This window comes from Panicum virgatum, chromosome 7K (assembly GCF_016808335.1).
Source record: "Panicum virgatum strain AP13 chromosome 7K, P.virgatum_v5, whole genome shotgun sequence".
In the NCBI taxonomy this organism is placed as follows: domain Eukaryota; kingdom Viridiplantae; phylum Streptophyta; class Magnoliopsida; order Poales; family Poaceae; genus Panicum; species Panicum virgatum.
In genome coordinates this window covers 39,878,014-39,904,700 of record NC_053142.1, presented here as the reverse complement: position 1 = coordinate 39,904,700, position 26,687 = coordinate 39,878,014, and the positions used below count along the sequence as shown (strand labels likewise).

Sequence of the window (26,687 nt, the reverse complement as noted above, 5' to 3'; positions counted from 1 at the left end):
CACTTATCTGTGAAATTTTTTTGCAAATAGACTTCATTTAATACTTCATGCATGCAAGATTCTCTTTTTGCCAATTTTTTTTCGTGGAAACCAAACATGGCGATGAGTCGGTGTTCTTGTGTAAGGCCGCATCAACGTCAAGCGGAATAACGTCATTGATGGTACTAAATCTAGCCAGCGAGTAGATTTAGCTGCCGGCTATTTACGAATCGACAGTATACATGAACCATGATTACCATGCTTCATGGTAAAATGCGAAATACTCTAAAAACTAGATATTTGTATGGTTAGATAAATACGAGAAAATTTTATAGCTAGATATGTGTAGAATATAGACACATGGCAAAACCATTATAAGCCATGGAGTCCTAAAAATAGAGGTTCCCCTCCCCTGTTGCCATACCATGACATAAGAGGTCTCAAGTAGGAAATTACAAAATTGTCATATAGTGTACTAGTGTCATGGTATGGTAGCCACATAAAAAATGCAAGAATCTTGTGTTGTACTAAGTTATGGCGAATAGAGAGTTGAGTCCCCATCTAGATCCACAACCAGAAGGATATCCTGACTCCAATTCACCTAACTCCAATTCATCATTCGTTGCCGAACAAAGAAACAAAGAAGAACAAACTTAGAACAGTGATAGGCATATGTCTTTTAAGCTAGAGAATTGTAAAAGGAAAAAATCCACCTAGCTAGAGAAATAGAAATAAGATTTCATGAATCCAGGAAGCATATATATACTGAACAATTCAATCAAACAAAGCAGTGTAGTGGTAAAATTTGTAACAAGCAGATGGCGCAAGACTTTACTTCTAGTTGGTCACTACTAGGTGAAGATGCCCCTCAAATTTCTTTGGGGTAGAGTGAGCGGATTGAGCAGCTTAAAGAAATCAAGAGGCAAAATGACAGGATGCTCAGAGGCATGATATTGGCTTAGGCGTCCCCACCAACAGACTTTTAAGTTGGGAAACTCAATGTTACAGATGTAATCTTATGGAGGATCCTTCCTTCTCTTAGGCTTGTTGCGGATCAGAAGGCAGAGACTACAATCTGCCATCAGAATGGGAAACCTAGGCTACATCTCTGGCAAGTTATCTGCCTTGAAGCTCCACAACCTCCGAAGCTCCTTGGTTAATAAGGTCTTGTAATTCGTCTACAGTTTTGTAGCAAGACCAAGGTCCCACGCAGAGATGTTGACATTGCGAGTGCACAAAAATGATCAATTCACATGAACTTAATGGAGCCATTGACGTATACCATCATCCTGTCTCTTGTCATGGAAAACATGTCAGATATCTCAAACTTGTGTTTCATCCACCTCTCGTCAGACGAGCACCGCGGCAGTAGGCTAATGAAGCTAAAATCTACAACCGCAGCTTGTCGGCTAGGTGCCAGTCGCAGTGCATGGGGCCCTGCTCGAGATCCACCAAGAATGCCTTGCGCCCGTAGGGAAACATGACATCAGCATTGAACAAATTCTGGTTCGACTGTTTCGGGAAGTTTAGCCTCAGCACCTTCCATGCAGCTGCAGCCTGTGGCCACACGGAGAACATCCTCTTACACCGCTCCATTTGCCGCTCCATTTGATCCCGTGTTTGGGGCACCGGCCTGCAAGCCCAGATGACTATCTCGCTCGCAGATGCCACCACGGATCATCTGGAGGGGCGTCACCGTGTAAGCGACGGAACACTCGGGTGGTAGGTAAGGATCATGGAGGTCCCCACGCTCCCTGAGGCCAAAAACTAGGGATAAGAAGATGAAGCGCTTGTCCGTGGTCAGCACATAAGCCGAGGCAACGAACCCGCAGAACTCGTCAATCTGGATGAGGTGGTCGCTGGAGGGGGGGATACAGAGATGGGCGTAGAGGGTAAGTCCCTGCACCACCTCCTAGCTATGCATCCCACAGCCGAAGGTCGTCTTGATCAGGCAATTGATGATCGCCCACTCCTGCTATAGCCGCGCGGGAGGCCTTTCCAGATCCACGAAGCACTCCACCTCGAATGCGGAAGGCACAGGGTCTTGTCTGCGCAATCCACCGGACCGTGGCCGTGGCGATGGTTTTCGCTCACGCGGTGTAACTTCCCGCGTCTTCGAGGTCGGGCCCGCTTACATCTGATGTTTTTCAAGACATAGACTACCCTCACAGATCAATACAAGTCTTTTCTGCACACCTTGTTCTTACTCGTGCACTCATGCGCACCTAGGAAGAACTTCCCGGTTGGTTACACATCCCTAAATTTCTCTGGGCCAAGCATGCTTAACCTCGGAGTTCTTTGGAGATCGGCTTCCGGAACAAAAGTTGCAACTTGTTGGTATGAGTATCCTATTAATCCTATTAAGCCCTGAGTCGGAATGTCACATACTCACCCCTTTTAGGGACCGACATTCTCGTCGGTCAATCCCAAACCAGAAACGTCCTCTCTTGGCCACGTCCCGTACGTCTAGTGCCAACGGCCCATGTGCCACGTCCGTGCGTCCAGAGCCAACAGTCCCTGTGCCACGTCCGTGCGTCCAGTGCCAACGGCGCATCCCAGATGCCCGTGCACTGACCGCCACGCGCCCGTCCACATGCCGGTGGCATTTGCGCCCCCACGCGCACGTGCTCATGTCCGCGCACTTACGCCCGTATGTGCCAGTAAAACTACGAGAGTCGGCTCTGATACCATTCTATAACGTCCCGCCTCCCCGAGGCCGGGCCCACTTACATCTGGCAGCTTTCTAAGACATAGACTGCCCGCCTCCCTGAGGTCGGGCCCGTTTACATCTGGCAGCTTTCTAAGACATAGACTGCCCTCACAGACCAACACAAATCTTTTCTGCATATTTTGTCCTCACTCGTGCGCACCTGAGAAGAACTTCTCGGTTGGTCACCCATCCCTAAATTTCTCCGGGCCAAGAACGCTTAACCTCAGAATTCTTTGGAGATCGGCTTTCGGAAAAGAAGTTGCAACTTGTCGGTATGAGTATCCTATTAATCCTATTAAGCCCTGGATCGAGATGTCACACGCGGTGTATGGGCTAGGAGGGAGAGTGGAAGGGGATTTAGCCCTGCTCTACGTGACACTGGATGGAAGAAGATGCGCAGGGGAAAGAGAGGAAGATTAGGGGAACACGGTACAGATTAGGAGATGGGCGTAGAAAGAAAACTCTATCCTTACATAAGTATGTACTTAGTGGCGGAGCTTCAACAACTAATCAAGGGGGCCAGTTGTGTTAATTTTCTCTTAAAATCGATGAATAGTAACAGATTTACTATTCCTATAGTGGAGATTTGCAATAGCCAGGGGGGCCATGCCCCCTTTGCATTACACTGGCCCCCCTTTGCATTACACTAAGCAAAGGGAGGGTGGAAGGGGATTTAGCCCTGCTCTACGTGACACTGGATGGAATAAGATGCGCAAGGGAAAGAGAGGAAGATTAGGGGAACGCGGTACAGATTAGGAGATGGGCGTAGAAAGAAAACTCTATCCTTACATAAGTATGTACTCAGTGGCGGAGCTTCAACAACTAATCAGGGGGGCCAGCTGTGTTAATTTTCTCTTAAAATCGATGAACAGTAACATATTTACTATTCCTATAGTGGAGATTTGCAATAGCCAGGGGGGGCATGGCCCCCTTTGCATTACACTGGCCCCCCTTTGCATTACACTAAGCTCCGCCAGTGTATGTACTCCATAAAGGTTGTACCTTTTTAGCACGTATGGCTGTACAAGAAAGATTCGCCCATTGAACTGATCCTAATATGTCTGAAATAAACTCTGGGACAGAGCAATCCTCAATTCAGGGGCTCCCCCTTCCGGTCTTCCTCTGGCTCTTGGCCGCCCTCCGCCATGGGTTGGATCGTCATAGGATAACGCGGTGCTGCATCGAGTCTGGAGAGGAAGGAATCGATGGCGGCGTGGGCGTCGCGGAGGGCAGCCACTGCGACGGCGGCGTGGGAGGACGGAGAGGGTGTGGAGAGCACGGTAGCGGCCGCCGCTGCATGGGAGGGCGACAACGAGGTCTGTGAACTGTGAGACCTATTGCAGCGAGATATCGAGCTCCATGGCGACCCTTGGAGATGGAGCTGATAAGCTACGATGGTGGCGGAGACAAAGGCGGTAAGAATCCGCAACGTTTTCTGCAGTGGCGGTCCGGGAGAATGGCACATATATCTAAGCAGGAAATGTGCAGAATGCTACCTTGAAAATGGCATAATTTAGTTTTCTGATACCCTCTCTTCCCTTTCTTTCTTTTTTGCGAAATGATACCTCTTGTACTGTACCTCCAAATATATTTCTTTCAATCATTATAAACATTCTCTTCTTTTCATATTTATAAAGGGAAAAATATTGACTCTGTTCAGTTTTAGACGTCAAAAATAAGAGGTAACATGCACTGAATCCTATTTATATGGAATTTTTTCCATTTATATTAATGAACCTGATGCCTTAGGGCAAGTTCCTTCCCAAGAAGGCTCAGCGTCTCCCTGATCTGAAACACCAAACCAATGTCAATTCAGCCTCACTTCTAGCGAATCAAAAGGAATGAAATGAGAAAAAAGTATTTATACATCCATGGAAATGTATTTATGACATGTTTGGATGTGTTAAAGTTGAGTACTAAATTTTAGCATCGTAACACTTCAACTGAAGTCTTGGCTAAAATTTAGCTCACCCTATTAGCACTCTTATTTAGATGGGCTAATGCTAGAGTTTAGCATTTTGAGTATTAGTATTTGGATTCAAACACCCTCTTAGTAAAACTTAGCTATGAAGCTGCCAGGCAAGGAACGTAAAAAAATGGCAGATTCAGTTACTATATTAGCTTCAACAAAATTTTGTTTCACGATGGCATAACACTGCACCTGTTAAATTTACATGGACATGGTATTCATGGGACAAAAAATTACATAAAGCTACAGTCTAGTTATGTCCTCTGGCGATTTAACTTGGTGAAACTAGAAAATTACCCCAATATAGTGTTGAAGAATTGGCGAGTAGTGATCCAGAGCTTTGTATGTCTTGCTGAGAAGTCCCAGAAGTAGCTCCACCTCATCGCCAAGAAGATCCACCTAAGGTTCGTGCCAGGCAAATTTAATTTAAGTATCTTTGGCCATGGAGCAATCGGCAGCAAGATGTTTTCTTATAGTTTCTAACCTCTGCTTCTGCTGTTTGGAGGTCGCAACATCTCCTGGCGAAAGCCGTCCGGTAAATGAGTTCACTTTTTTTAAGAGAACTCACTTGTTCAACCAGATTCGCCAATTGGTTATCCAAGTCTCTCAATCTGAACAAGGATCAGATATCATTCTCCGATTGCCCCATGTCATGAAAATAAGGGAATGGAGACTCACGAACCTTAGAACAGCTGTTCCTAATTTTCCACAGGTAACAGCTTCAAAATCCATGGACATTGCCTGAAATTTTGTTGATCGAATGAACATTTCCTTAATTGTGCTTTCAGGGGTCCCGCTGAAACCTATATCTATCTCCCCTCTTTGTGGCTTCCTTTGATATTCCAATCCGTCCTTAACATTGTTCTTAACTGAATAAGAGACATCATCTCTGACTGTTGACATTTCAGCCTGCTGCTCACCCCCTTTTGAATTTCGTCTGTCTTTGTTGGCACCGAAACTTAAAATCTCTCGCTTCACAGGTACTACATGTTGATCGGAATCTGGGGCTTCATCTTCAGTGGTTACATTGTTTCGCATCATCTCTTCCTTGATGTGTCTCTCACTATGAACCATTTCAGTTGTGCTCTTCCAAGCATTTAAAGTCTTGGCAAGAAAAACCGCATGCACTTCATCTTTTATTAAGGTCTTGATAAAATGATCAGCAGAATCAACAGCCAGTTCCTTCAGCAAGTCTTTGACTAGGATGCTATACATTTCATTCTGCAGTTCACTTCTCATGTCCACCTCGTCTCTTTCTTCAGTTGCCTTCTGTACATCAGCCCAAACAGCCAGTTTATTCAGCGAGTCTTTGAACATAGAACCATATATCTCACACTGCAGTTTACTTGCGATGTCCATTTCATCCTTCTCTTCTTTTAGTTTCTGTACATCATATGCCTGAACAGCCAAATTACTCACCAAGTCTCTGAATACTGCTGTATATAACACACATTGCAGTTCAGATCTGACCTCTGAGTCAATTTTTTCTTCTGCTAGCCTTTCAGCTTCCTCACGGTGGATACAATGCTCTACTGAATGAAAGCTCTGTTGTCTGCTGTCTGACTTCTCATGCCTTGCTGACTGCAGCTGCCTAGTTTCATCCTCTGAAGATTGGAATTCTTCCAGGCTATTCTCAGTAGCGTCACTGTCATGATGCAACGTAGGTGGACGAGATCCTTGAGATCCTTCACCTGGAGAAGACGAGCGATCGGATCCCACGTTGATCTCCCGGACAAAACCCTCCACAACGGCTCTGTACATCTCCCTCTCTGCATCCATGAGCCACTGCTGCTCATCCATGGCCGCCCCCAGCGCGGAGACCGACCTCTCCATGGCGTCGAACGAAGACGCGACGCTGTCTCTGACGACGCCGGCGTCCAGGACCATCTCCTGGAACTCCATGAGCAGCTGCGCCATGCCGTAGAATCCCGAGAGCCCCTTGACCCCTTCGCCCTCGTGGCCGGCCTCCTGCAGCCTCGCCATGGGCGACGCCTCGCCGCTCACCTTCTCCATGAGCGCCGCCAGCGTGGAGCTCGCGTCCTCCAGCCTGGCCCTCATCCTCGACATCTTCCGGATCACCGACACCCTAAGCTCGCCGAACGCACGGCCGCACTCCTCCTCGGCGCCCTGGGGCCCGGCCGCGGGCGGCGTCTCGCGGCCGCGCGCCGGGGCGAGCTCCGCGCGCTTCCGGCATCGCATGTAGTCGCCGTCCGCCTCGGCGACGGCGAGCTCGGCCTCGACGAGGCGCGCCTGGATCTGGTCCCGCGTCTCGAGGAGGTCGTCGAGCAGCTGCTCCTGGCCGTCGTCGGCCTCCATCTCGCCGCGCACGAAGCGGAGGCACCACTCGAGCTGCATGATGGCGAGCTCGGCGAACCGGAGCTTGTGGAAGAGGCGGTCCAGGTCGCCGTCCTTCCAGAGGCTCTTCCTGTAGGCGTCCTCCATGGCGGCGTTCACCAGCCCCACCATGATGGAGTCCGCCGCCTTCACCGACACTCGCAGCCGGGAGTCGAGGCCGCTGAAGAAGGCGTCCATCGCGCGCCACCGACGCAGAGCCCGGGCCGCCTAGTCCAGCCTCCAGCGACGAAGCTGCGTGCTCGGCAATGGATGGCGAGACTCTTGCGCGCGCGCTCGGGAACGCTCGGAATTCTGCGGGCGCGACGCGACGCCGCCATGACGTGTTCGTGGAGAGGACGCGCGCGGGCTGCTGGTCTTCCGAGACCGAGACGTTTGCTTGGCGCGCGGACATGTGTTCGCGGTGGCCTGGCCGCGCGGAACGGAGCACCAGCAAACGGCGCGAGACGCGCTCCGCTACGCTAAATATGAAATATGATCTGCCATGGGTGGGTGCTGGACTGCGGGCACGCAGCATCTCACCTTCGCCGATCGAGGAACGGAGCCGCCATTGTTGGCTCCCCGCGCGCTGCGAGACGACGTCTGAGGATGATGACCGAGTCACGGCCCGTGCGAATCTCGCTCGATCTGGACCGCAGGTGGTCAATCTGACGGCTGCCAGGGACCCAGGGGTGGACGGTATCTCAAATACCGTCCACCCCCGGTCCGCCTTGATGTGGACGCGGCCGCCGGCCGCTCGCGCCGTCGCGGCGGACGGAAGCAGGATGTTGGTTTTCCGCGACGCGGTCGCCGGCGGAGGTCCGGCCGCCTGCCGGATGCACGGCCGCCGCGCTGCTGCCTCCACCCATCGTCCGGACACGCGCGCGCGAGATGGAAGAGCCGCGTGGGCATGGCGGAGCTTCAGCGGGCAGTCAGAAACGCCGCCCGGACGGCGGAGGCGCGGGGCAGCCGACCTCAAGACGCTGCCGCTCGCGCTGTCTCAGGACAGCGGCGGTGCGTCGAGATCGTTGCTTGGGAAGACCGACGACGATGTCTCTTCGCCATCGGCTGCGGCGGCATGCCCTCGACCCGTTCCGTCGAACGAGAAGCTCAAGCCCGAGCACCACCGCCGCGCCGCCATCGAGGTCGTTGTCGATCGGCGGACATTTGCCATCGATCCTGAGCACCGCCGCCGCGTCGTTCGGCCTCCCCGCGTGGCACCACCAGCTCCCGTGCCTGCCGAGTGACCAAGGACGACGACCGAGTCCCTGGGCGTGCGAACCTTGCCCCCGTATCTGGACCGCACGCGCTTGATCCAATGGCTATCTGGGACCCAAGGGTGGACGGTATTTCGAATACCGTCCACCCCCGATGCCGTTTTGTTTACCTTCCACCCTTGGTCCTGTCCGCGGCGCCGCGCTCCGCCGCATGCCGTGGCTCGCCGGAGCGCCGCCGCGCCGGAGCGCCGCCGCGCCGGTTTGCCTATCTGGGACGACTTCCTGTATCCTGTTCGCTCTTCGCCGCGAGCGCCGAGCGACGAGAGCCACCTGGGGGCGTGCGTGGTCACCACGAGCTTCCTGCTCGACTGGAGCGACACGACGTCGTCGGCGCTGATCCGGTTCTTCTGGCGGGTCTCCACCGTCCGCGACGTGGAGGATTAGCTCTTGCAGCGCAGGCAGCCGGAGAGCTGACCACCGGCAGGTGATGAAACGGTGAGGACAAAAGAGATTCTCGATGGATAGATGCCATCTCGGCGGTCGATCGATCGTCGGACTTCCGTGCCAGCGGCACCGCGTCCCCTCTGTATGCAAGGCTTGTACAACAAGTTCAAGAACTTGATTGACACTCCGGAGTTACGTATTCATATCCTGTCTCTCCTTTTCGGCAGAAGCTACTCCAATCCAATGTGCTCTAGGGCCAAAATCCCTAAACTCTGGATTCACCAATAAAATTTCTAATGAAAATGGGAGTGTCTTCTGTCTTGGCTGGAATGCATAGCCAATTTGAATTCTGAACTAGAATGGACATGCAAAACAGTGAAACACTCAAGCCTGTCACGCTCTGGATCCATCGCTCATCGGGTCCTGCGTTCCAAACTCGGAGCAGGAGGCAGCTGGGCGCCGGCGAAGGCGGCGACGTGGTTCGAGCCGGCGACCGCGCGCATCTGCGGTCTGCCGAGTGCCGAAGCCGGCCGGTCATCCCCTTGCCCGGGCCCACGGACGCTTTGCCGAGAGCTAATCGGTCGAGGTCTCTCGCGCCGTCGACCGGTGGACACTCGCCACGGAGCTCGAGCGATGCCGCCGCGCCGTCCGGCCTGCGCCACCCAGCTCCGGCGCGCTGCCAGACGACTGAGGACGACGACCAAGTCCCTACCGATGCGTATCTCGCCCGATCTGGACCGAACGTGCACGATCCAACGACTGGCAAGGACCCAGAGGTGGACGGTATTTCAACTACCGTCCACCCCCGGTCGCCGTTTCGGTTCCCGTCCCACCCCTGGTCGTGGCCGCGCCGCCGCTTTCGCTGCATGCCGTGGCTCCGCCGCCGGGCCGGCCTGCCAGTCCGGGACAACTCCCCATGTCCCGATGTGCTGTCGCGCTTCGCACCGACCGCAACTGACGAGAGCCTCTGGGTTTCCGGGGGCGTAGTAGTCACCGCGAGCTTCCTGCTCGCTGGGCGCGAAATGTCATGACATCGTCGACGCCGCTGACGGCTCTTCTGGAGGGTCTCCAGTCCGGCGGCCTCGACGTGGAGGATTAGTTCGTGCGCGACACCCTTGGAGTGCGCGCGTCCAGCCACGGGGCACAGAGGCATCGTCTCCATTCAGCTTCAACGACCTGCATCGTATACGCCTGGGATCACGTTCGCCTTCGTCTTCGCCACGCTCTCGCCTCCATGGCCGCAACGCGTCCGCACGGGCTACTCTGCAAGGTACACACGCCCGACCCCGATGCTATCGTTCCCGCTTGTCTGCCAGCGTAGGTGTTCGCTGCTTTGCCTGCGAGGGACCAATGCTCAGGAATGTGCAGACCATGGCTGCCAGCGGCCAGCTCCGATCCCCAGGCGAGCGCAGCAGCCTATTCCCGCGACGAAGCTTGCGTGCTGGGTAACGGATGGCGGGACGAGAGCTCTTGCGCGCGTGCACGGAGACGGTTGGAATTCTGCGGGCACGACGTCGCCATGTTGTGTTCGTGGAGAGAACGCGCGCGCGCTGCTAGAGCTGGTCTTTCCGAGATGTTTGCTTAGCTCGCGGACATGTGTTGGTGTGTGGTCTGGCCGAACGGGGAAAAAATTGGGTGCGGACCGTCCGCACGCAGCCTCCCGTGAGGACCCGCTCCCGACGATCAACACGTGGCCGCAGATTTGATCCGATGCTCTCGTGACCTTGAGGCTCGTTCGTGACCTTGAGGCTCGTTTCGCAGACGCTCGCCTACTGACTCGGCTCGCGGCTCAGTTGTTGGTTCCCAGCCTCGGCTTGCGTCTCCATCAGATCAAGAACGCCCACTACGCCGGGAGCCCTAACGTTTGGCAGCCTCCACAAGCAAGGGCGTCTCCGTCTTTGATCGCAGCGAGCAAGGGCAGCCGCCAGGCACCATGGCAGGAGAAGCTGATCTAGACATCCCAACCACTGCAGTCGCCATGCCAGTAGTAGGACAGGTGAAACAAAGCGGTTTCCAATTGTCGCCAATGGTGTCGTTTGTGCCTGCCCTAGCAAACGACAGGGAGCAGACAACACAGGTAGGATGCATCTATCTTTTATCATCATATATAGTTTTTCACATGCATCTCTCGTTGAATATGCGTTATGTACCCTTCACTGATTTGTGGCCATATGCTAGAGTCCACAAAATTCCAGTGAGGACAACACAGTTGTGCATGAAGCAATATCAGAGAAAGCACAAGATGAGGTAACTAAATTTAAAAAGTAGCACATTATGAATTCAGAGTTACGTAACTTTAATTTACATCGCATTGTACAATAGGTGGTTCATGAAATTGGCCAAGCTTTGATCGTTCCTGAAGTTGGTATGGCTTTTGATTCGGAGGATAAAGCTTGGGAGATGTACAACACCTATGCCGGTAAGGTTGGGTTCAGTGTTAGAAAGAGTCATTCAAAGCTCCGAGAAGACAAAACTATATATCAGAAATATATAGTTTGCAGTAATGAAGGATATCGACGAAACAAGTCATCACAGAAAGACATTACAAGGACAGGTTGTGAAGCTCGTGTTCAGTTCAGTGTTAGCAAAGAGGGAATTTGGACAGTGCAGAAGGTTGTACTTGATCACAATCATTATCTTGCTAGTCCAAATAAGTTGCACAAGCTGAAGAGCCAGCGGCGTGTTACAGAAGCAGACAGGATGCTAATTATTCAAATAAGGGAAGCCGGGACGAAGCCAGCCCAGGTGTATGAGTTCATGAAGAAGTTTTATGGAGGAGTTGACAAAGTCCCATTATCAAGGATGGACTGCAATAATGCAATTGTCCGCGAGCGCAAAAAGTACTTAGAATCCAATGATGCGTAAACATTGTTGGAATACTTGAAGAACAATCAAATAGAGGATCCTACATTTTTTTATGCAATTGAAATAGATGAAGAAGATGGTCGGATAGCTAATTTCTTTTGGGCAGATGGTCAATCTATCATGAATTATGCATGTTTCGGTGATGCCGTGTCATTTGACACCATGTTTCAGACTAATAAGTTTGAAATGACTTTTGCTCCAATCCTTGGAACTAACCATCACAAGCAAACAATAATTTTTGGGGTTGCACTGATATTTAATGAGACTATTGAATCATTTGTCTAGCTCTTTGAAACCTTCCTAACAGCAATGTCGAGTAAGCATCCAAGCACAATTTTTACTGATCAAGATGCAGCCATGGCAGGAGCAGTTGCTTATGTATTTCCAAATACAAGCCATCGTCTTTGTTTGTTCACATATATGTTAATGCCGCTACGCATTTGGGGCATGTAATTCATAAGCATCCTGATAAGTTTCTACCAGCTTTTAAGAGATGTGTCTATGAAGACAGATCAGAAGCTATTTTTATCCAGAAATGGAATGAATTATTATCTGAGTATAAGCTTGAGGACAATAAATGGATGAAAAATTTATATGATTTGAGGAAAAAGTGGGCTGTTGTCTATCGTGACTCTTTCACATCTGACATGAACTCAACTCAAAGGAGCGAAGGTATGAATAATGTATTCAAGAAAAGAATGATAGCTAGGTGCTTGTTTAATTCATCACGTCCATGCTAGTCATATCTCCAGATTCTAGATAGCGCAGATGAAGATATATATGCCTCGTTAATTCCACTGAGAATCCAGCAAATAAAGCTTATCAAATAACAAACACCGGGGTCTGGTTTAACTCAAGAATGAGCACTAAGTTCAGACAATCATGGTCTGCTCAGATTAATCCAGAAGATGTAGTATACTGCAGATACCACCTAGAAACAGTTGCAGGAAATTGTTGCCCACAAAGGCAAAAGCAAAATGCAACACCTGGTAGTAGCATTCCAGCAGATTTGGAACTTGTAATTAGTGAAACTTCTTGTAGACCATTAAGCGAGATCAGTAAGAGTTATAATACATTGATGAATATATTTCAAACATGACAGTAGTGCACAACTTCAAGGGAACTTCCAATTTTCCAATAATGTAAACAAGAAAAGTTGAAAAATTCATAAAACTTACATTTCTGGATATAATAGTGCGCATAAACCTAACAGCTGCTACAACCAAAAACTTCTTCCGTCGAGTCAGTGCAAGGATTTTCTCAATAGCATTGTTCACGAGAGGTTGGAGCATTGTCTTCGTTCTCCTCTCTGGTCTCTGCTCGCGTCTCGCGGAGGGGCGGCGGTCGGGCTCCATCGGCGGCGGCGGCGGACGAGCTCCATCGGCGGCGGCGGCGGCGAACGGTGAGGAGGCTGGTGGTGGACGACCTCAGGGCGGCGTCGGCGGCGGCGGGCGACCTCGGGGCCGGCGGAGGCGGTGGGAGAGCTCGGGCAACGGTGACGGCGGGCGAACTCGCGGCCCTAAGAGCGAGCACGGGCGGCGGACGGGTGCCGTGCGAGATGCGGTGGGGAAGAATTGAATCCGGAGAGTGTGCGTGCCGGCGTAGGGTGCGTGAAGATGGAAACGCGAGCCGAGCACCGCGAGGGAGCAGCGCTGCGCGAGCCGAGCCAGCAACACCGGGAGCGGGCGAGCTGGTTCAAGACCTATACACGCGTCATAATCTGATTGGGCGTCCGCACAATGCCGGGTGAGGACCATCCGCACCCAATTTTTTTCCGCGCGGAACGGACGGAGCACCAGCAGACGGCGCGATAAGCGCTCCGCTCCGCTGAATATGAGCCGTCGTGGGTGCTGGCACACAGCCTCTCACCTTCTCCGATCGAGGAAGGATCAGCGGAGCAACCGTGGCTCCTCAGGACCTCAGCTCTGGGCTCCCGGCAAAAAAAAAACACTGAAACCAGAAACCACGGCTAAAGCAATACGTAGTCAGCAAACTATGAGGTACTAGTAAAACAAGATAGAGATAAGGGGATGCAAAAAAATGCCCTCTCACAAATCAGGAGGGTGAAGGCGATCATGTATAGATAAGCTAAGAACAGCAATTGCAAACATACCGAACACAGATACAACTGGTTACATGACGAACAAGCCTACAGAACGGGTTCTACTAGAGGAAGAAATCAAAGGATATTTCTCCCCCGTTTTTCTGCGACAACTATTGGCCGCATCAAGGAGCAACAGGAAACCATATGTACACAGCTGCCACAAAATATTTGGCTGCAATTCACTACAGTTCCCTAAGTTATCTGGTTTTATCCCCGGATCTGATGAATTCGCAGGTTCCTGAAGGTGCTTCTCAGCGGGCAGTTGGGTAATCCTCCTCATCGCTACAAGCTGGTACATGAATTGATGAAAGACGAAGTTAGAACCAGACAACCAGTCAAAGATAACATTGGCATGGGGATCAAAGAGAAAGAACATGGTGATATGGCACAACATGGAGTCTGTAAAATATTATTACTTGAATGACGACAAAGACGAACATGGTGATATGGCACAACGCATAGTCTGTAAAATCTTATTACTTAACCACAAAGACAAACAGCGAGTTTCAAGGAAGAAACAGGGAGTGTGTCTATTGCTCCTATCTAATTGTGTGGAGAAGAATACAAAATCATGAAATGCCAATTTAATAATCATGCGTTGGTGTGTGGTCTGGCCGCTGGATCCACGTCAAGGACTCAAGGTACACCGTACCTTCTTTAGAAAGATGAGATACAATTTCTACAAGCAGCACAAGGGAAGACTTGATATTTCATTGCTAGCCTGGGTTTAGGAAGCCTAAGTGAATTCTTGATCGTATACCCAGTATAACAAATAATCAAGATATGCTATGTTCAGTAGAGCTGATTCTTTCAATGATCTAGGTGCATTTTGAAGGGGCTTTCCCCTAGGGAGATGGAAAGTTTGAAACAGCCAAATGAGTCAAAATGAATTCAAAACTTTCCCTCAGAGGTTCATAATGAGTTTGTTGATGTCCTCGAAATAGGGTAACAACATCACCGGTGGGCCATAAAAATGGAAACTAATTCATGAGTTTCAAATCTTCAAATCATGACCCTTTCTGTCACCTAAAATGTGATACTGTTGACACAAAAATCAATACACTGGAATTCGAGGGCAAGTGTTCGCCAAGCACGAAAAGTGAACCAAGCGTGCCAGTCAATTTGACCTGAAATTAACAAGAGAGAAAACAAAGTCAAATTCGAGAGCGTATCGGCTAGGATTCCGAATATCTCTCAGATTGGCGTATCGGCAAGCTTTACCGATACTATAGACGACAAAAAGATATTAAATGCATGCGCGTAGTAAAAGAGCGCATCGGCAGGATCAGCCGATACACTAAACGACAAAACCGGTTTTGAATAGCCGATCGTGTGTGTATGACAAGATCTAAGCTACGAATGTATAACTCAGATGATGTGAAGCTAAAAACAGATCTAAACCGACTCTTGAGATAATAAAAGTGTTACTCCAAAACCTAAAGCCGATCTAGTATGTTTTTAGATATGATAATGGCCAAAAAGCATAAAAAACCTACAAATCTAGCCGATATCGATAATTGGTGAATAGATCTAGACGAGACGACAGCGATGCGCCTGGAAGTCAAAGCCTAGATAAACTCGATAACTTTTGAATAGATTTGAACGAAGCCACAACAATGCGCCCGATAGCTAAAGCTCAAATATACTTGGTAAAACGAAAACTCACCAGCAAATCAAGTCGCTCGAATGTGAGGCGTCCTTGATCAACTTGAAAGAACTCATCGAAAAAAGAAGAGAAAAGGCGAAGTCGCCGAAAAAAAGTGCAAAGGAATTGTAAAGTTTGTTGTATTAGATGTGTATCAAGTTTTTCCGGTCCCTTACAACTGATATATATAGCCCAGCGCTATCAAGTCCTAGCCGATTACGGCGAATATTACTTGACTTAAAAGAAAAGACTATCTAAAGATAAACTACTTTAAATATTATAACCGAATCATCAAGATTCTCATAGAGTCCGATCCTCTCCTCCTTCCTTGACTTCATCGGCAACTATCCATCGGCCGAACACCAGAACGGACAAATCAGCATCTTCACGGCATATTCCTCTGGTCTATCGGACGGGCTCCATCGGCCGATTCCAACACTGTACATCTTTTGGTTTCTTTCAAATCGGACACCTTCTCTTCACCAAAATCACCTTCTCTGACACGTGTCAAAAAAACGATGTCAACACATGTCCCCCAGCTTTGGAATAATTTATTTTGTTTCGAAACTACTCTAACCATCATTTAAAGCCATTCCTCGTACCCCGTGCATACGATTATCCCATACGATCGGGTAAAACTCTTCTTTGCCCCTGGCCTTTCACCTTTCGTCCGCACAAACCCAACGCGCCGATTCACCTTTCGTCTTTTCACTTACCCAGACCGGGCCATAAATATCACCTTCCGTCCCTGTATCGTCAACAAGTTTCCATTAGCTACAGAGCCTCCTCTCTTCCTTCTTCAACAAAAACCCTAGGTCTTCCTGTAGCAATGGCGGGCTCCAAGCACCCCGATGAGGGTCCCTCCAATGCTCCGCCGGCGATCCGTCGCCGCGTGGAGTAAGCCCCTCTTTCTTCCGTCTTCGGATTGCCATGCTTTTGTTTAACTTCAATCTCGAATTTCTTTGCCTTTTTTCCTGTAAAGTGACGATGCCTCTTCCGGTTCCTCCAACTCGGAGGGACCCCCTTTTCCTGGTGTTGCCTAGAGCACCAAGGAGTACCTTCGCTAGCTCCTTCGCGAGAAGGACGAAGCTCAGCAGAATTATTCCCAGGAGACTATCTGGTCACAATTTCTTGCCGCCGAACTGGAGGCGGCGCAATCAGATCGGGCAATCCTCCAGGCCCAGCTCACCGCCGCCGACTCCAGGGTCGCTTGTAAGTTGCCCCTTCCGAAGCATTGCTCTCTTCTGTTTTTTCTGACCCTTTTTTCTGATATCTTGCTTCGGTCCTGGAGTCGCAGGTACAAACCCTCCATGCTGCAGCCGCCACCGCGACCGAGTCGGTAAACACTCGCGGTGACACCATCGCTGCCCGTCTGCATGACATCCCCAACCGCGTCCAGGAGGTCGCCGGTCATGGGGTCCACCGCGGCGCCGCTGTAGCCCTCGCCACTGCCCAGTTTCAGACTATTCACGACCTCCTGCAGATCGAACCAGTCCACCTTCCGCTGGGCAGCGAGGACTGGTGGGTCTTCGAAGAGCTCGCTGACGACATGGAGATGGCAGCCGCCGCCATCTCCGAAGATGTCAGTATAGAGGCAGTCAACGGCAACGTCTTTGCCGATGATTAGATTTCTAGGAGTAGCATCTTTCTAGAAATAATCTTTTGCTGTATCGGCTAGATCCTCAGATCGACCCCTTTGTAAATAATATTAGTAATGAAATAATTCCCTTTCTTGTCGTCTTCCATTGCAACTTCTCACTGGATAACGCAAAAAATCAACCCCGACCTGAATCTGAACAGCTTGGATTGTGTTGATTTTTTTGCACTAAGGGTGACACATATCGTATCGGCCATAATAACTCAACCGATAACTCAATTAATCGGCTATGCATCAACCCAAATACTAAGTTAATATTTCTTCAAATATTTTCCATTAAGAGCTCTTGAGTATTCCTCCCCTTCGAGCGTTTCTAGAATGTAAGCATTACCAGGAACACACCTATATATTCTGAATGGTCCCTCCCACGTTGGCGACCATTTGCCGAATTTTGAACTCTTTGTTCCTATCGGCAGTATCAATTTCCAAACCAATTTGCCTTGCTCAAAAGTTTTGGCTTTTACCTTCTTATCATACCATCGGCTAACCCTAGCTTTATTTGCCTCAACGTTTATGAGAGCCTTCAGCCGATGGCCAGCCAAATCTTCCAGTTCGTCCTTCATCAGAGCAGAATATTCATTAGCCGTTAACTGATCCTAAAAACTCGGCCGGGTGGGGAAAGACCGCCCCACCGGTATTGACTTTCTAGAAGAAGCCTCGGCTTCCCCGACCGAGAAAATCCCCGAACCCTGGCCCCGCCCTGACACTGGGGGCCGTAGCCCATGGGAACCCTGCCTAGGACATGTAAGGGTCCTCAGGCCGACCTGGTGGGCCGTCCACACCAGTGCATTGGCACCGGGGCCAGCGAGGGGATTTTTTTAACCTCAGCCTGAAATTCGCTATCACGGGGAGTCGAACCCAGGACCTGAGGAGTGCCGCTGGATTCCTCTAACCAACTCAGTTAGAGGCCCTTTGGCGCCGTTAACTGATCCTGGAATGTGACACGTCGTGAATCAACCTTTAACTCCCATGGCAGAACAGCTTTATGCCCGTACACCAACTAATATGGAGACAATTTAGTAGCACCATGACAAGCCATCCTGTATGCCCACAAAGCTTCATGAAGCACAGTATGCCATTTTTTAAGATATTCATCAATCTTTTTTTTTGATCAATTTGATGACCCCTTTATTAGATGCTTCTGCCTGACCGTTAGCTTGGGCATGATATGGAGAAGAATTCAGCAATTTAATCTCCATTCTAGCAACAAATTCATCTGACGTAAACATAGTACCCTGATCGGTCGTAATGGTCTGCGGAATACCAAACCGATAGATAATATGTTCTTTGACGAATTCAATCATCTCTTTCGACGTAACATTTTTAAGAGGAATTGCTTCAACCCACTTGGTGAAATAATCAGTAGCTACCAAGATAAACTTATGATTTTTACTGGACGGAGGATATACCTGGCCGATCAAATCAATTCCCCATCCTCTAAACGGCTACGGCTTGATTATGGGAATCATGGCTGACGCAGGAACTCTTTGCACGCTCCCAAACTTCTGACATTCTTGGCAACCTCTGTAATGTGTGAAGCAATCTTCCAACATCGTTGGCCAAAAATACCCGTTCCTCCTGATCACCCATTTCATCTTATAGGCCGATTGATGGGATCCACAAACACCTTCGTGAATTTCACCCATTAACACCTTTGCTTCTTCTTTATCAATGCATTTGAGCAAAACCCCATCAATTGTCCGATAATATAAATCTTCCACCAACAATACATATTTGATTGCCTGGAATCAGATTTTTCTGTTCACTTTCTTGGATGGATTTTTTAAATAATCAATAATCTCTTTCCTCCAATCATCGGCTGTTAACTCCAAGGCCATTATTCCTCCCATCGGCCGATATCCTGAAGCATGCTGAGCCAGCCGATTCGCATCACTGTTATGAAATTTGGGAACATGCTCGATGGTTACCTTCTTGAATTCTTTCAGCAGTCGGAGACATTCTTCATGATATAATTGTAAAATATCATCTTTGCATTCATACTCTCCAACTAACTGATTGATCACCAGCATAGAATCTCCAAAAATCTCAACAGCATCGGCTTTGATTTTTCGAAGTAATTGAATTTCTTTTAGAATAGCACGATACTCAGCTTGATTATTGGTTGCAGAGGCTTCAATCGGAAATGAGAACTCAAAATTTGCCCCCCGAGGGGAAATCAGCACCACACCAATTGCAGAACGGTTCCCACACGAAGATCCATCAAAGAATAAAGTACAAATAACAAGATCTACCATGCTTAGCTCTTGTCCACAATATTGCACAACAAAATCGGCTACGGCTTGACCCTTAACTGCTTTAGCCGATTCATATCTCAAATCAAATTCTGATAATGCCAAAATCCACTTCCCTATTCTCCCTTTTAAAATCGGCAATGAGAGCATATATCTAACAACATCATCTTTGCTCATAACAACACATTCAGCCGATAATAAATAATGTCTAAACTTGGTACGGGAGAAGTATAAGTAAAGACATAATCTCTCGATAGGAGAATACCTGGTTTCAGCATCCAGCAACTTTCTGCTCACAAAATAGATAGCTCTTTTTTTTCCTTCAAATTCTTGAATAAGGGCCGATCCGATAGCACGCTCATCGGCCGATAAATACAATTTAAACGACTTGTGCTTTTGGGGAGGAACCAACACCGGAGGATTTACCAGATAATATTTGATTTCATCCAATGCCTTCTGATGTTCCTCTCTCCATACAAATTCCTGATCGGCCTTCAACTTCAGTAAAGAACTGAACGACTGAATTTTTCCCGACAGATTAGATATAAATCTTCGAATAAAATTGATCTTGCCGATCAATGACTGAAGTTCAACCTTCATCATAGGGGCTTCAACTTTGTCGATGGCTGATATAGTCTTCTGACTAACTTCAATCCCTCGCTCATGTACCATAAAACTCAAAAATTGGCCAGCTGATACACCAAAAGCGTACTTGTTTGGATTCATCTTTAAACCATGTCTTCTGGTGCATTCCAAAGCTCTACGCAGATCGGCCAAATATTCTTGGTGCCCCTTTGACTTCACAACCACGTCATCAATGTATATCTCCACAATTTTACCGATGAGTTCATGAAAGATATAATTCATGGCTCTCTGGCACATAGCACCGGCATTTTTTAATCTGAAGGTCATGACTACCCACTCGAATAAACCGAGATGTCCTGGACATCTGAACGCAGTTTTGTGGATGTCTTCCTCTGCCATAAAAATCTGATTGTATCCAGCATTGCCATCCATAAAACTGATCACTTTGTGCCCAGCAGCAGCATCTACCAACATATCAGCTATCGGCATAGAGTAACCATCCATCGGCGTAGCTTTGTTGAGATCCCTGAAATCAATGCACACTCGTAGTTTGCCATTCTTCTTGTAAACATGAACCACATTAGAAATCCATTCGGCATAACGACACTGCCGAATAAAATTAGCTTCAATTAACCGTGTAATCTCGGCCTTTATATCTGGCAAAATCTTAGGATTACATCGCCTCGCTCCTTATTGATATGGCCGATATCCCGGTTTTATAGGCAAACGATGTTCCACAATAGATCTATCCAAGCCAGGTATCTCATAATACTCCCAAGCAAAGCAATCTTTGTACTCTCTTAATAAACTTTTCAGTTCCTGCTTGTATTTGGGATCTAAGTTGGCGCTAATAAACGTCGGCCTCGGTCTATCACCATCTCCGATGTCAATTTCTTCTAGTAAATCGGCCGACGTAAACCCATACCCCAACTTCCCTTCTTCCTCTAGGAACTCATCTATCAGGAACTTTCCGAAGAACCGACTGCTTGGATCGGTGTGGAACTGTTACTGGCCAATTCACCATCGGCCTTAGTCTTGACACGCTAGACTTGTGATTTGACTTCTTTCTTGTTCAGAGTATGTTCTTGTTCTTCCTCAATGATTTCCAGCTAGCGCAACCTCTGAACACATCGCTTTTGAGACCTGGTCAAAACTCCTGGGCACCATTGAGATTGATCCGTGTGATCAGGCTCACGTTCTGGATCTCTCCGCATCGGCTGATCATCTTGCACTCTGTCATCGGCCACCTGTTCTAGCCGATCGTGTACAGGTACTCTTCTCCCAGTAGGATCACGTAGCATTGTCCTGCCCCCCAGTCGATCATGCACTGATACCCTTTTTCCTAGCCGATCATGCACAGAAGTGTGCTCACGCCGATAGGGCTCATGACGTGACCTTTCATATGATTGGCTGCCTTGACCATTGCATTCGGGACAATCATATGACGATGGCATTTGAGACGTTACACGTCTACATGGTGCCAATGAACGTTCAGCATCCTTCACTGGACCCTTTCCTTTGACATCATCGGCCGCTATCTGTGCTTTAGGATCAACAGCTCTAGATTTCTTGGCCGATGATGATGTCTGAATCTTGGCTTGAGGAGAACCTTCATCTCTGGCCATATCAATTATGTTCGTGGCGAAAGGATGTCCGTCGATCTTCATCGTCTTCTTAGGAGCCTCAAATTTCAATCTCCCTTATTCAAAAGCCATCTGAATCTGCTGTCGGAAGACCTTGCACTCATTTGTATTATGCGATGTGGCGTTGTGCCACTTGCAGTACTTCATATTCTTGAGCTCGTCCTCCGATGGAATCTTGTGATATGGCTTCAACTTGATCAACCCTTCCGACAATAACAAGTCAAAGATCTTGTCAGCTTTGGTGATGTCAAACCCATACGACTCAGGCTCTTTCTTTCCAAACAGACACGTCACCGGATTCGTCACCGGATTCTTGCTGTTCTGTATCCACTCAGCCGATGCGACTGTTTCTTGCTTTTCTTCAGACTCATCATTAGCAGAATATTCCACATAGTTGATCTTCTTCTGAAAAGGCTTCTTGGACTCGTAGGATCGAGTCTCTCCTGTCATCCGGCTCGCGATCTGGCTAATACTTTCAAACTCCTGCGATGCATATTTATCTTTAATGTGCGGCAAGAGCCCCATTAAATGCTGCATCGGCCAACTGTTGATCGGATAGAACCAAACTGTAACATCGGTATTTGACATCTCTGAACCTTTGGATAAAAGCAGTAACCGATTCATCATTTTTTCTTTGTCTCAAGCGGTCAAATCGATCAACTTTAACTCAGTAATCCCAGAGAAGAAGAACTGATGAAATTGTCTCTCTAGATCGGCCCAATATAATATGGAGTTTGCCGGCAAAGTGGTGAACCAAGCAAAGGCCGATCCAGACAAAGACAAGGAGAACAAACGAACTCCGAGTGCATCATGGTTGCCCGCCTCTCCCAACTGTAGAAGGAACCTATTAACATGCTCCATCGTAGAAACTTCTCCCTACCCTGAGAACTTTGTGAAGTCAGGCATCTTATACTTGTATGGGAGAAGAATCTGATCATAAGCCGGAGGATAGGGAGTCTTGTACATAATGGATTGTTGCTTTGGCCTCAAACCAAACTGTTCCCTCATCACTTCAGCTATCTTTGTGCTCCAATCAACTTGTGGCTCAACTATTGGCATTTGCTGAGGGGAAACCGTACTCGCTACATTGGTCATCATCGCAAGTTGTTGAGCTACATGGTTCATCGGCTGTTGAGCCGACTGCATCTGTTGTGCTTGCCGGGACATCTGATTGGGTATCTGCTGAGTCATCGTCGGCTGTGTAGCTGATGGGTTAGCCGATTGTTGACCAGCAATATCCATGTACGGCACATTGACTATCTGTCCGGTTGCTTGATTGTGGAATACCCAGTTGACTCCCTTCTGATGCGGAGATTGCGACAATAACACTTCTGAAGGAGACTGGGTTAGAGCAGGATAGCAAGACGCTGCTGCGGGGTCATCGGCGATGGCCCCGATGTATTAGTTTGTGCCATCTGTTGTGGACTCCATCCGCCTTGTGCATTCAGCTGTGTTGCCGATGCATCCTGCTGTGCACCTATCGGCTGAACGGCCGATGGATCAGGCTGAGAGGCTATCGGCTGAGAAGCCGACACATTAAACTGCATCTTGGGTGGCGTAGAAAAGAAATCCGGATGCATACCATACCCAGTAGCAGGATTCCACCCTTCAGGAAATACAGACGCATATCCATCTTGCACAGTTGTAGCAATCGGTGGCGTGGTTGAGTAGATAGGATCTGTTGTACCCGCCGATGCTGCAGTAGTCATCTGGGGTGGAGTTTGACTGTTACTTGTTCCTGCCTGGCTATCTTGAGCCGATAGGGCTGCTGCCATAAACACCTCCAAGGGAGTATATTGCATCTAATCTGGTTGTCTATAGCAAGGACCCATACACCCTGGAAATGTGCCTTCGGCAAAAGTCTTGACCACTGCATTGTGCACCGTGTTACCCATGACTGTTGCACTCTTGATGAAGACTTGTGCCACAGCTTGGCCAACTGCGTCTATCATCTTGCTTTCACATTGAGCCTCTGTCAATGGCTGGAAAGATGAAAGATTAAACTTCTTGATCACCTCACCAGATCTGTTGACACTGTACGACTTGAGGCATTTACGTTTGAATTTCTCCACCAGCTCTTCATATTCCTTCTTTTGTTCTTCTTTGAGCTTGTCTTCAGGAACAGGAATCTGGTTTTCTTCATTGACCGCAGATTTATCAGTAATGCCCACCATGTTGAAGCTTTCGGTCCCACTGGGCGTGCCAAAAGATGTGTTGACACAAAAATCAACGCACTGGAATCCGAGGGCAAGTGTTCGCCAAGCACAGAAAGTGAATCAAGCGTGACAGTCAATTTGATCTGAAATTGACAAGGGAGAAAACAAAGTCAAATTCGAGAGCGTATCGGCTGGGATTCCGAATATCTCTCAGATGGACGTATCGGCAAGCTTTGCCGATACTATGGACGACAAAAAGATATTAAATGCATGCGTGTAATAAAAAGCGTATCGGCAGGATCAGCCGATGCACTAAACGACAAAATCGGCTTTGAATAGCCGATCGTGTGTGTATGACAAGATCTAAACTACGAATGTGTAACTCAGATGATGTGAAGCTAAAAACAGATCTAAACCGGCTCTTAAGATAACAAAAGTGTTACTCCAAAATCTAAAGACGGTCTAGTATGTTTTTAGATATGATAATGGCTAAAAAGCATAAGAAAACCTACAAATCTAGCCGATATCGATAATTGGTGAATAGATTTAGACGAGACGACAGCGATGCGCCCGGAAGTCAAAGCCTAGATAAACTCGATAATTTTTTAATAGATTTGATCGAAGCCACAGCGATGCGCCCGATAGCTAAAGCTCAAATATACTCGGTAAAACGAAAACTCACCAGCAAATCAAGTCGCTCGAATGTGAGGCGTCTTTAATCAGCTTGAAAGAACTCGTCGAAAAAAGAAGAGAAAAAGCGAAGTCGCCGAAAAAAGTGCAAAGGAATTGTAAAGTTTGTTGTATTGGATGTGTATCAAGTTTTGCCGGTCTCTTACAACTGATATATATAGCCTAGCGCTATCAAGTCCTAGCCGATTACGGCGAATATTACTTGACTTAAAAGAAAAGACTATCTAAAGATAAACTATTTTAAATATTACAACCGAATCATCAAGATTCTCGTAGAGTCCGGATCCTCTCCTCCTTCCTTGACTTCATCGACAACTATCCATCGGCCGGACACCAGAACGGACAAATCAGCATCTTCACGGCATATTCCTCTGGTCCATCGGACGGACTCCATTGGCCGATTCCAACACTGTGCATATTTTGGTTTCTTTCAAAGCGGCCACCTTCTCTTCACTAAAATCACCTTCTCTGACACGTGTAAAAAAAACGATGTCAACAGATACACATGTTGAACTAATTCCTGTTGGTCAAAAATATTGTGCTACTTCTCTACTGTGAATTGGTTCCACAAGGATTCAGGAGTCCCAGCAGCTAGCAAATACTTGCAAGAACTTTAGTGATTTGAACAAATGAATATAAGTGAGAATAATCTACCAGCTGCAACGGAAGCAACAGCGACTACCAATTAAGAGTGTCAAATATTTAGCTTATTATTGCATTGGAAGCTAATGTCTGTGAGACATAGAATCATATCCTGAAACCTGTATAGGAGGGGCGTGGCTTATCCTCAATATTGCCGGTAAATGTAATCACAACCAACCCAGGGACCAGGGTTCGTATAGAAATAAGTATCAAATATACCCCATTGTCATCCTCATGACAGACCAAGCCTGTACCTGACACATGAGCTGCAAGGCAGGCCACCCCAAAGCATGGCCCCAATTTCTACCTGTTTATCAACTACATTAAGTCAGAAATCCCTAGTGCTCACTTTTCAGGAGCAATCACTTATTCAAACCCATTTCCCCAACTTCTCTCCTCTGTCCCTCTCCTCTTCTCTTCATTTTCTTTTGTTAGAACATTTGTTTTGAGAATATAAGAATACCAACCCGATGTCATTTTGAAGTTTCTGCTAGGTCTAAACAACATGAATGATATAAATAAAAAATCCAGGTCACTGAAGCTGTACTTGCATTTTAAATAAGGATTATTAAATTGGGATGCTAAATTTATAATTTGGGGAAGATCAATTGTAAAGATAATTGGACATTTATTTTCGAGGAATACTAGAAGAACCATGAATCCAATGTGAATTTCTTGAGGACTAATCAATGTTTTATTTTGCAGGTGTAACTATTATTACTAAGTGCAAAGTTTAATCAGAAAACGCCAGGTTGCAAGCCTAACTGATTCCAGGAGAAATGGCTAGCGCCCTTGGCAATAAAATAAGAAACGGTAAGCGAAACAGAATCCCTATAAAATAGTGGCCTTTAATCGAGCATCTAGGAACATGGGCGCCCGTGTCCCGTACCTCCACAGCAGAAGCAGCAGCAGCAGCAGCAGCAAGTGAAGTCTGAAGAGCAAGACGGCGTCCCAGGCGAGCTCGAGCGCGCCGGCCAGAACGGACCCCGACCCCGACGGCGAGCGGTCCTGGAGCAGCGGCGCCTTCCCGTCGCTGGCCTGGTCTTCCTGGCCCCCACCCTGCTGCCCCTGGCCCTGCCGCTGCGCGCGCTTCATGTGGCCGAGGTTGAGCTCCAGCTTCTGCAGGTAGCCGTGCTTGAACGAGTCCCGGATCCGGAGAGACGGCCACAGGTGCATCTTCTTCGCCCGGCGCGAGAGGGGGCCCGGTCGGGCTCGGTGCGGTCGCGGGATCGGGGAGGGGAGCCGCGGAGGCGGGGCGAGGCGAGGCGAGGTCGACGGCGAGGAGAAGCGTGCGCTCTTGGGATCGTGACGTTGATTTGGGGATTTGGGGATCGTTTGGACTTTTGGAGCATTGGAGGAATCGAATCGGGGCGTCACAGCAACGACGGGTCCGCAGGCCCACAGCCCAGATTGAGGTGGGCCGGGACGGTGGCGCTTTGCCACTGCAGGCCGCGGTTTTGCCACTCCAGCTGCTCTCTCCAAGAGCTTGTGATTCTAATGTAAATGGGTCCGTAGCCTAGTGGTTATAAGAGCCTCGGTAATAAATGCGGTCCTGGATTAATGGTATTGTGCATTCAGCGGTAGGCGACGTTCTCGTCAACAGCGAGACGCCTGTGTTGACTTCCTCAATCTCACTCAAAATACAATAGCTCTTGGAGATGCTTTGTCGATTGGTTATTTTATTGAGATCACTGGCGGTGGCATTATCATTTATGAGACATACAGATGGGTTAGCCATTAACACCAATGTTAGTAGGAGTATTATAGAAGTATCATGACCACTAAGGAGTGTCATAGC

The 26,687-nt window shown here is 48.3% G+C and overlaps 2 protein-coding genes across 3 annotated transcripts; both read right to left on the bottom strand.

Annotated features, from left to right (window-relative positions):
* Window positions 1-1,368: 1,368 nt before the first annotated feature.
* On the bottom strand, window positions 1,369-7,190 carry LOC120640245. The gene is made up of 6 exons (XM_039916100.1): window positions 5,946-7,190; window positions 5,341-5,840; window positions 5,143-5,269; window positions 4,956-5,057; window positions 4,427-4,477; window positions 1,369-1,536 (listed from the first exon to the last, which is right to left on the bottom strand). Exons 1-6 carry the CDS (start codon window positions 7,188-7,190, stop codon window positions 1,369-1,371), a joined length of 2,193 nt encoding a protein of 730 aa, XP_039772034.1.
* An 8,391-nt stretch (window positions 7,191-15,581) lies between these two features.
* Window positions 15,582-26,242, bottom strand: LOC120642584. Of its 2 annotated transcripts, none has more exons than XM_039919175.1 (2): window positions 25,779-26,242; window positions 15,582-15,761 (listed from the first exon to the last, which is right to left on the bottom strand). In XM_039919175.1, exons 1-2 carry the CDS (start codon window positions 26,063-26,065, stop codon window positions 15,650-15,652), a joined length of 399 nt encoding a protein of 132 aa, XP_039775109.1. In that variant the 5' UTR covers window positions 26,066-26,242; the 3' UTR covers window positions 15,582-15,649. The 2 variants fall into 2 exon arrangements, with proteins under 2 accessions (XP_039775109.1, XP_039775108.1); XM_039919174.1 differs by lacking the exon at window positions 15,582-15,761 and adding an exon at window positions 24,343-24,715 and having other exon boundaries at window positions 25,779-26,235.
* Between the last annotated feature and the right edge of the window lie 445 nt (window positions 26,243-26,687).

What these genes read in the sequence shown, in the direction of transcription:
- LOC120640245 (XM_039916100.1), bottom strand. Translation starts at nt 7,190, where the DNA reads ATGGACGCCTTCTTCAGCGGCCTCGACTCCCGGCTGCGAGTGTCGGTG. An exon ending in ACTCGCTGAATAAACTGGCT is followed by an intron (nt 5,841 to 5,945) that starts GTTTGGGCTGAT and finishes GACTTGCTGAAG; the next exon opens with GAACTGGCTGTTGATTCTGC. An exon ending in TTCTTCAACACTATATTGGG is followed by an intron (nt 4,478 to 4,955) that starts GTAATTTTCTAG and finishes TTGGTGTTTCAG; the next exon opens with ATCAGGGAGACGCTGAGCCT.
- LOC120642584 (XM_039919175.1), bottom strand. Translation starts at nt 26,065, where the DNA reads ATGCACCTGTGGCCGTCTCTCCGGATCCGGGACTCGTTCAAGCACGGC. An exon ending in CTGCTGCTTCTGCTGTGGAG is followed by an intron (nt 15,762 to 25,778) that starts GTACGGGACACG and finishes GACACGTGTCAG; the next exon opens with AGAAGGTGATTTTGGTGAAG.